The sequence below is a fragment of the Lathyrus oleraceus genome, chromosome 2 (assembly GCF_024323335.1).
Source record: "Lathyrus oleraceus cultivar Zhongwan6 chromosome 2, CAAS_Psat_ZW6_1.0, whole genome shotgun sequence".
Classification (NCBI taxonomy): domain Eukaryota; kingdom Viridiplantae; phylum Streptophyta; class Magnoliopsida; order Fabales; family Fabaceae; genus Lathyrus; species Lathyrus oleraceus.
In genome coordinates, this window is record NC_066580.1 from 351,842,479 (window position 1) to 351,853,233 (window position 10,755).

The 10,755-nt window shown below is 39.6% G+C and overlaps 1 protein-coding gene across 1 annotated transcript; it reads left to right on the forward strand.

Annotated features, from left to right (window-relative positions):
- Positions 1-4,545: 4,545 nt before the first annotated feature.
- Positions 4,546-10,541, forward strand: LOC127119480 (uncharacterized). Its single transcript, XM_051049717.1, has 2 exons — positions 4,546-5,580; positions 10,440-10,541. Exons 1-2 carry the CDS (start codon positions 4,566-4,568, stop codon positions 10,451-10,453), a joined length of 1,029 nt encoding a protein of 342 aa, XP_050905674.1. The 5' UTR covers positions 4,546-4,565; the 3' UTR covers positions 10,454-10,541.
- Positions 10,542-10,755: the final 214 nt, after the last annotated feature.

Consider the following 10,755-nt stretch of genomic DNA (forward strand, 5'->3'; position numbering starts at 1 on the left):
GAGAATCCCGCTCTTGTTCTCGTTACGCCTCCTCTCACGGACAAGAACTATCACACTTGGGCACGTTCTATGCACATCGCGCTGATCTCCAAGAACAAGGAGAAGTTCATCGACGGAACCCTAGCCAAGCCACCAGTATCTGATTCTCTATATGCGACATGGATTCGTTGTAATACCATGGTTCTTGCGTGGATTCAGTGTTCAATTGCGAAATCGATTCTATGGATTGACAATGCCGCTGGCGTTTGGAACAACTTGCAGATACAGTTTTCTCACGGCGACATCTTCCGCATCTCTGACATTCAAGAAGATCTATACAAGTTCCGGCAAGGTACTCTCGATGTCTCTAACTATTTCACTCAGCTGAAAGTAATATGGGATGAACTTGAGAATTACCGGCCAATTCCTTTTTGCTCTTGCGCAATCCCTTGCTCGTGTGGTGCTATAGCTTCTGTTAAGATGTATAGGGAACAAGATTATGTTATACGTTTTCTTAAAGGATTATCTGAAAAATTTGCTCAGTCCAAATCTCAGATCATGATGATGAATCAATTACCTAACATCAACAAAGCTTTTTCTCTTGTAATTCAACAAGAACGTGAAATGGATAGTGTGGCATCTAGTGTTGTTGCTCCTGCAGGTTCTGCTGAAGATGCTTCTGCATTGCAGGTTCAGGCACATGAAGGCAATTATGCCTCTAAACAAGGCACAAACTCTTCTCGTCCCAGAAATCAGAACTCCAATGCTCAGAGAAGCAACAACCGTGTTTGTACTCACTGTAGGCGCAACAATCACACTGTTGAGACATGCTTCATTAAGCATGGATACCCTCCAGGATTTCGAAACAAAGTGAAATCTCAAGGGATTTCTGCAGCTGCAGCAAATACTGACAGTACGTCTAGTGCATCTCCTCAAGGTTCAACCACACCATCATTTGGTTTTACTAAAGAGCAGTATGATAGCATCTTAGCTTTGCTTCAACAATCCAAGTCCAACCCTATTGTCAATTCTGTCAGCACCTCTCCCTTTGTCATGACTTCTCATTCCAGCAATGTCAATGGTAAGAATCCTCTTTTATGGATCCTTGATATTGGTGCCACTGACCATTTTTCTTTTGATCTGTCATCGTTTATTACACATAAGAGCATAATTCCCATACATGTTACTCTCCCTGATGGATCACAGGTCACAACTTCCATTTCTGGCACAGTTGCCATTTCACCCTCTCTCACCCTTCACAATGTCCTCTATGTTCCTAGCTTTAATGTGAACCTTATTTCCATAGCAAAACTTGTAGATTGTAATCATTGTTCTGTTCAGATCAGTGCTAATACTTGCCATATTATGCAGAATCATTCCAAGGAAATGATTGGTATAGCTAGCTTGCACAGGGGGCTCTATGTTCTTGAATCCTTGCCCAGCAATTCTTCTGTTAGCAATTCTTTTGTCAATAATTCATGTAATTTTGTTTCTCAAAATACATGTAACCCGTGGCATTCTAGACTTGGCCACATTTCTAAGATAGGTTTACAAGCTATTTCTAAAAAAAATCCCTTTATTACATGTAATAATGACAATGTACCTTGTGACTCTTGTCACTTTGCTAAACAAAGAAAGTTGCCTTTTTCTAATAGTATATCTCAATCTATTGCTCCTTTCAATATTTTACATGCAGATTTATGGGGTCCCTTTTCTACCATCTCCACTTTAGGACATAGATATTTTCTAACTCTTGTGGATGATTATAGTAGACATACTTGGGTAATTTTCTTAAAAACTAAAGATCAAACCAAACAAAGTCTCATCAATTTCATAGCTTACATTGAAAATCAGTTTCATACCAACCTTAAATGCTTGAGAACAGACAATGGCACATAATTCATTGCCATGACTAGTTTTCTGTTGTCCAAAGGTATTACCCATCAAAGAACATGTGTTGAGACACCCCAGCAGAATGGGGTGGTTGAGAGAAAACACCAACACATTCTCAATGTTGCTAGATCATTTTTTTTCACTCTAATGTACCTTTAAATCTGTGGAACTTTTGTATTCAGCATGTTGTGCATATCATCAATAGACTCCCTAGTCCTCTTCTGAAATATACAAGCCCTTATGAACTTTTGTTCAAGCAACCTCCTGTCATGTTGCATCTCAAAGTCTTTGGGTGCTTGTCCTATGCTGCTTCCCTCCAGGCACATAGAACAAAATTTCAACCTAGGGCTAGAAAAGCTGTTTTCATTGGATATAAAGAAGGAACCAAAGGATTCATTCTTTATGACCTTGAAAACCATGACATCTTTATCTCAAGAAATGTTGTTTTCTATGAAACCACTTTTCCTTTTAAAAGTCACATTTCTCCCCCTGCTATATCTCCACCCACTGCCCAAAATCTGGATGATATCCTCCTTCCCACATCTCAGTCATCTTTTGGTCAGCAACATAGTACAAACTTGACTTTATCTTCTGATTTTTCATCTTCTACAAGTACAGATCCTGCTAGCCCTACTTCTCCTAGCTCTGTCTCCCCTGTACCCACTGATTTGACCAATCACAACCCTACTGCATCTACTTCTAGTGAACCTACTGCATCTACTTCTAGTGACCCTCTTTTAAATACTCAAAATAACATCCTTACACCCATACCTGTCACGAATGTAACACCCCAAATAAAGAAAAAGAATTATTTAATTAAGTTGATAATATATTTATTAATTTAATTAAATAAAATTGAATTATTGGATTATTATTATTATTAATAATAATTATTGGAAAAATATATAAGTTGGAATAAGGAAAGGGTTTCATTTTTGGAAAAGGTTTCACGTGAGAAACAGAGAAGCTGCAGAGAAGAGGAAGAAGGGCAAAGAGCCGAAAAGCACGGTTGAGGAACGGAGAAGCTAAAGCTTAGAGATTTGCCGGATTATATCAGGTAAAGGGGGTTTATCGTAGTTTAACGGGTATTATCGATTAACATGTAATGGGTAGTGATAAGCTGTTAATTTGACCGAATTGAGATTATGGATGCTGAAATATTATGATGAATAAGTTGAATTTAAGCTGAAATTAGATCGGTAGCTGTGTGAGTTGTGAGATTCTGAACGTATCGCTTTTTACGGATTTGGAATCGGAGGTCCGGAAGTCCTCCAACGGCGGAAAATGCGGAAACTCTGCATTCTGCCTTGTGTTAGCGCAGGAACTGCTGTTTCGCCTGCGTTAACCGGTTAACCCAGGGTGTTAACCGGTTAACACTGTTATAAATTGAGAAAATGTTGAGTTTTGCCTGCGTTAACCGGTTAACCTATAGCGTTAACCGGTTAACACTGTTGCGTTTTGCCAGAAATGGTATTTTTGTCCTGCGTTAACCGGTTAACCTATAGCGTTAACCGGTTAACACTGTTGCAGTGTGGAAAAATAGTTGATTTTTATGTTGTAAATGCAATTGGTAGTTGGCCTATTGCAGTTAATTGTGATGAATAAAATTGTTGAGTTTATGTTGTGAAATGCCGATGCAAATATGTTGAAAAGTTGATTATAAGTTGTTTTGTTGAAAATATTAAGTTGTAGGCTGATGAGCCAAAGTTGATTTTAAGTTGCTTTGTTGAAAATTACTGAGTTGTAGGCTGATGAGCCAAAGTTGATTATAAGTTGTTTTGTTGAAAGAAAAGCTGTTATGTTGCTGTTATTCTTATGTTGTTGAGTTCAAGTCGTACATGCCATAGACATTCATATGCATTAAGTCGGGGCTTTTGCTCACACCACGTTGGCCTGGATTGGCAAAAATTATGGGGCTTTTGCTCACACCACGTTGGCCTGGATTGGCAAAATTTAAGTTGAAAGTTGAAGGCTTATGCCTTGATGCCCACTAAACTGGCAATGATTTTAAGTTGGGAGTTTTACTCCAAATGGTACCACATGCATAAAGAGTCGAGTCTCATTGAGTTGCATTTTATGTTGTTATTGAGTTGTATTTACGTTGTATTTGCGTATGATAATTGAGTTGAATGTGCCGTTACCGCATGCATGATATGATTTGGGTGATTAACGTGTAGAATTACTTAACATAACATGATGATTTATAATATTTGTTATATCGATTGAGAAACTCACCCTTACAATATTTTTCAGGTAACGAGCAGTGAGTTGAGTAGGAGCTAGTGCTTGAAGTCTAGTGTGGTTAGAGGGTCATGTTCTGATAGATGTAACATCGGGACGGGATGTTTGAATTGTCGAATAAATGTTAATTTTGATGAATTACAGATGTTGAAATATTTTATCCGCTGCGTATTGTTAAAGAGTTTTTATGTCGAATAAAATTGAGCATGACTGCTTTTATGTTGAATTATGTGAAGAAGTTGTTATGTGACACCCTTGAGTGACAATATTTACTCTGATATGTATGATTTAATTGTTGTTGTTTTAATTAAATATTTGGGGTATTTAGAAGGGTGTTACATTAGTGGTATCAGAGCAGGTCGGTCCGTCCGGCCAGTTGTCGTGTCGTTTTGTCTAACAATTGTGTATTGTTACCAATCTAACTTTAAGTTGTGTTGCATTGATAAGTTGAAATGGCTGGAAGGAATGACGCTGCAATGGCTGCCGCAATGCAAGCAATGGCACAAGCTGTGCAGAACTTGCCAAATGCTGGTGGAGATGCTGGATCACGTAGCTTGGCGACTTTTCAGAGAGAGAATCCGCCGGTGTTTAAAGGGAAGCATGATCCAGATGCAGCTTTGGGATGGTTGAAAGAGATTGAGAGAATCTTCCGTGTTATGGATTGCACTCCAGCTCAGAAGGTTCGGTATGGTACTCACATGCTAGCAGTCGAAGCTGATGACTGGTGGCTAGAGACTCACGAGAGGTTGACCGTGGCGGGTGAAGACGTTACTTGGGATGTATTCCGTAGGGAATTCCTGAGAAAGTATTATCCGGAAGATGTCCGTGGTAAGAAGGAAATTGAATTCCTTGAGCTGAAGCAAGGAAACATGTCTGTCACCGATTATGCTGCGAAATTTGTGGAGCTGTCCAAATTTTATCCTCATTACACTGGTGCGGGTGCTGAATTTTCAAAGTGCATCAAGTTTGAAAACGGATTGCGCTCTGAAATTAAGAAAGCTGTTGGGTATCAGAAGATACGCATTTTTACTGAATTGGTTGATAGCTGCAGGATATTTGAAGAGGACAATAATGCTCATTACAAGATTGTCAGTGATCGCAGAGGCAAGCAACATCAAAACCGTGGCAAGCCGTATGATGTTCCAGCTGGGAAAGGGAAACAAAGAGCTGCTCCGACTCAGAGAGCTAGTGGGGGAGGTGCTCCTACTGGTATAGTTTGCTTCAGATGTGGTCAGGCTGGTCATAAGAGTAATGTATGCACTGCTGAAGTAAAGAGGTGTTTTCGCTGTGATAAGACTGGGCATGCAATAGCTGATTGCAAGCACAAGGAAGTGATTTGTTTTAATTGTGGTGAAGAAGGGCATATTGGAAGTCAGTGTCAGAAGCCGAAGAAAGGGAATCAGTCTGGAGGCAAGGTCTTTGCTTTATCGGGTTCTGAGACTTCTGCTGATGATCGTTTGATCCGAGGTACGTGTTATATTAATGGCTTTCCTCTTGTAGCTATTATTGACACAGGTGCGACTCATTCCTTTATATCTTTGGATTGTGCTGTGAGACTTAAGTTAGAGATATCTGAGCTGTTTGGTGGTATGGTAATTGATACTCCTGCGAAGGGTTCAGTGACTACTACTTCGGTTTGTTTAAATTGTCCTTTGAGTATTTTTGGTAGAGACTTTGGGATGGACCTAGTGTGTCTTCCACTAGTGCAGATTGATGTTATTCTGGGTATGAACTGGTTGGTGTTCAACCGAGTTTCTATCAATTGTTTTGATAAGACGGTGATCTTTCCTGAGATTGAAGAAGGAAAGAGTTTGTTCCTATCAGCAAGGCAAGTGGATGAGGCAGTAGCGGAGGGAGCAGAGTTGTTCATGCTGTTGGCAACTTTGGAGGCCAAGGATAAGATGGTGATTTGTGATCTAGCCGTGGTGTGTGATTTTCCTGATGTGTTTCCTGAAGAGGTGAACAAATTACCACCAGAACGCGAAGTGGAGTTCTCGATTGATTTGGTACCTGGCACTAGACCGATATCGATGGCTCCGTACCGTATGTCTGCTGTTGAGTTAACTGAATTGAAGAGTCAGTTGGAAGATCTGTTGGATAAGAAATTTATTCGTCCGAGTGTGTCACCGTGGGGTGCGCCAGTGCTGTTGGTTAAGAAGAAAGAAGGTACTATGAGGTTGTGTGTGGATTACAGACAACTGAATAAAGTGACGATCAAGAATCGGTATCCTTTGCCGAGGATTGATGATTTGATGGATCAATTGGTTGGTGCGAGTGTGTTCAGCAAGATAGATTTGAGATCTGGGTATCATCAGATACGTGTGAAGACTGAGGATATTCAGAAGACTGCTTTCAGAACAAGGTATGGACATTATGAGTATTCTGTAATGCCTTTTGGTGTGACTAATGCACCTGGAGTATTTATGGAGTATATGAATAGGATTTTCCATCCGTACCTAGACAAGTTTGTTGTGGTGTTTATTGATGATATTTTGGTGTATTCGAAATCTGAAGAAGAGCATGCTGAACATTTGAGAGTGGTTTTGGAAGTCCTACGAGAAAAGAAGTTATTTGCTAAATTGTCCAAGTGCGAATTTTGGTTAGGAGAGGTAAGTTTTCTTGGTCATGTGATTTCAAGAGGTGGCGTTGCTGTTGATCCTTCTAAGATAGAAGCGGTATCTAAGTGGGAAGCTCCGAAGTCTGTTGCTGAGATTCGAAGTTTCCTTGGTTTGGCTGGTTATTATAGGAAGTTCATTGAAGGGTTTTCTAAGTTGGCGTTACCGTTGACGATGTTGACTAGAAAGGGGCAAGCATTTGTTTGGGACTCAAAATGTGAAGAAGGGTTCCAAGAGTTAAAGAGAAGGTTAACTAGTGCTCCTATTCTGATATTACCGAGTTCATCGGAACCATTTGAAGTTTACTGTGATGCTTCATTGTTGGGTTTGGGTGGCGTGTTGATGCAGAATAAGCAGGTTATAGCTTATGCTTCAAGACAGCTGAGGGTTCATGAGAGGAACTATCCGACGCACGATTTAGAGTTGGCGGCTGTAGTGTTTGTTCTGAAGTTGTGGAGGCATTATTTGTACGGGTCAAGATTTGAGGTTTTCAGTGACCATAAAAGTTTAAAGTATTTGTTTGATCAGAAAGAGCTGAATATGAGACAGAGGAGATGGTTGGAGTTTCTGAAGGATTATGACTTTGGTTTGAATTACCATCCGGGTAAAGCAAACGTAGTGGCTGATGCATTGAGTCGGAAATCATTACATATGTCTATGCTAATGGTTAAGGAATTGGATTTAATTGAGCAGTTTAGAGACTTGAGCTTGGTGTGTGAGAGTACTCACAACAGTGTTAAATTGGGAATGTTGAAGTTAACAAGTGGTATTCTGGAGGAGATCAGAGAGGGTCAGAAATCTGATATGCTTTTGGTTGATAAGTTGACTCTAGTGAATCAAGGTCAAGGTGGCGAATTCAGAATTGATGAGAATGGTATTTTGAAATTTGGTAGTCGGGTGTGTGTTCCGGATGTTACTGAACTTAAGAAGAGTATTCTTGAAGAAGGACATCGTAGTGGGTTGAGTATTCATCCTGGAGCTACGAAGATGTATCATGATTTAAAGAAGTTATTTTGGTGGCCGGGAATGAAAAGAGATATCGCGAGTTTCGTTTATTCTTGTTTGACTTGTCAGAAGTCAGAGATTGAGCATCAGAAGCCGTCTGGGCTAATGCAACCGTTGGCGATTCCAGAGTGGAAATGGGATAGTATCAGTATGGATTTTGTTTCTGGGTTACCGAGGACAAGTAAGAATTTTGAAGCCATTTGGGTGATTGTTGATAGATTGACGAAATCGGCTCATTTTATTCCGATCAGAATGGATTATCCGTTAGAGAAATTGGCTGAGTTGTATATTGAGAAGATTGTAAGTCTGCATGGTATTCCGTCGAGTATTGTTTCGGACAGAGATCCTAGATTTACATCGAAGTTCTGGGAAGGTTTGCAGAAGGCTTTGGGAACTAAGCTGAGATTGAGTTCTGCATATCATCCGCAGACTGATGGTCAGACTGAGAGGACGATTCAGTCATTGGAGGATCTTTTGAGAGCTTGTGTTTTGGAGAAGGGAGGTACTTGGGATTGTTATTTACCTTTGATTGAGTTTACCTACAACAATAGTTTTCATTCGAGCATTGGTATGGCGCCGTTTGAAGCTTTGTATGGTAGGAGATGTCGGACACCGTTATGTTGGTATGAGTCCGGTGAGAGTGTTGTGGTTGGACCGGAGATTGTTCAACAAACTACAGAAAGGATTAAGATGATTCAGGAGAAGATGAGAATTGCTCAGAGTCGTCAGAAGAGTTATCATGATAAGAGGAGGAAATCACTTGAGTTTCAAGAGGGAGATCACGTGTTTCTTCGTGTTACTCCGATAACTGGTGTTGGTCGAGCCTTGAAGTCGAAGAAGTTGACACCGCGATTTATTGGTCCTTATCAGATTTTGGAGAGGATAGGAGAAGTAGCCTATCGTATCGCTTTACCGCCGTCACTTGCGAATTTGCATGAAGTTTTTCATGTGTCTCAGTTGAGGAGGTACGTTCATGATCCGTCGCATGTTGTCCAAGTAGATGATGTACAGGTGAGAGATAACCTGACTGTTGAAACATCACCTATGAGGATTGAGGATCGAGAGTTGAAGCAGTTGCGGGGTAAAGAAATTGCCTTGGTGAAGGTAGCTTGGGGAGGACCAGCAGGTGGCAATGTGACTTGGGAACTGGAGAGTCAGATGAAGGAGTCTTATCCAGAGTTATTTGTTTGAGGTATGTTTTCGAGGACGAAAACTCTTTTAGTGGGGGAGAGTTGTAACACCCCAAATAAAGAAAAAGAATTATTTAATTAAGTTGATAATATATTTATTAATTTAATTAAATAAAATTGAATTATTGGATTATTATTATTATTAATAATAATTATTGGAAAAATATATAAGTTGGAATAAGGAAAGGGTTTCATTTTTGGAAAAGGTTTCACGTGAGAAACAGAGAAGCTGCAGAGAAGAGGAAGAAGGGCAAAGAGCCGAAAAGCACGGTTGAGGAACGGAGAAGCTAAAGCTTAGAGATTTGCCGGATTATATCAGGTAAAGGGGGTTTATCGTAGTTTAACGGGTATTATCGATTAACATGTAATGGGTAGTGATAAGCTGTTAATTTGACCGAATTGAGATTATGGATGCTGAAATATTATGATGAATAAGTTGAATTTAAGCTGAAATTAGATCGGTAGCTGTGTGAGTTGTGAGATTCTGAACGTATCGCTTTTTACGGATTTGGAATCGGAGGTCCGGAAGTCCTCCAACGGCGGAAAATGCGGAAACTCTGCATTCTGCCTTGTGTTAGCGCAGAAACTGCTGTTTCGCCTGCGTTAACCGGTTAACCCAGGGTGTTAACCGGTTAACACTGTTATAAATTGAGAAAATGTTGAGTTTTGCCTGCGTTAACCGGTTAACCTATAGCGTTAACCGGTTAACACTGTTGCGTTTTGCCATAAATGGTATTTTTGTCCTGCGTTAACCGGTTAACCTATAGCGTTAACCGGTTAACACTGTTGCAGTGTGGAAAAATAGTTGATTTTTATGTTGTAAATGCAATTGGTAGTTGGCCTATTGCAGTTAATTGTGATGAATAAAATTGTTGAGTTTATGTTGTGAAATGCCGATGCAAATATGTTGAAAAGTTGATTATAAGTTGTTTTGTTGAAAATATTAAGTTGTAGGCTGATGAGCCAAAGTTGATTTTAAGTTGCTTTGTTGAAAATTACTGAGTTGTAGGCTGATGAGCCAAAGTTGATTATAAGTTGTTTTGTTGAAAGAAAAGCTGTTATGTTGCTGTTATTCTTATGTTGTTGAGTTCAAGTCGTACATGCCATAGACATTCATATGCATTAAGTCGGGGCTTTTGCTCACACCACGTTGGTCTGGATTGGCAAAAATTATGGGGCTTTTGCTCACACCACGTTGGCCTGGATTGGCAAAATTTTAAGTTGAAAGTTGAAGGCTTATGCCTTGATGCCCACTAAACTGGCAATGATTTTAAGTTGGGAGTTTTACTCCAAATGGTACCACATGCATAAAGAGTCGAGTCTCATTGAGTTGCATTTTATGTTGTTATTGAGTTGTATTTACGTTGTATTTGCGTATGATAATTGAGTTGAATGTGCCGTTACCGCATGCATGATATGATTTGGGTGATTAACGTGTAGAATTACTTAACATAACATGATGATTTATAATATTTGTTATATCGATTGAGAAACTCACCCTTACAATATTTTTCAGGTAACGAGCAGTGAGTTGAGTAGGAGCTAGTGCTTGAAGTCTAGTGTGGTTAGAGGGTCATGCTCTGATAGATGTAACATCGGGACGGGATGTTTGAATTGTCGAATAAATGTTAATTTTGATGAATTACAGATGTTGAAATATTTTATCCGCTGCGTATTGTTAAAGAGTTTTTATGTCGAATAAAATTGAGCATGACTGCTTTTATGTTGAATTATGTGAAGAAGTTGTTATGTGACACCCTTGAGTGACAATATTTACTCTGATATGTATGATTTAATTGTTGTTGTTTTAATTAAATATTTGGGGTATTTAG

Bases quoted from the DNA above. Each gene is read 5' to 3' on its own strand.
- LOC127119480 (XM_051049717.1), top strand. From the start codon at position 4,566: ATGGCTGGAAGGAATGACGCTGCAATGGCTGCCGCAATGCAAGCAATG.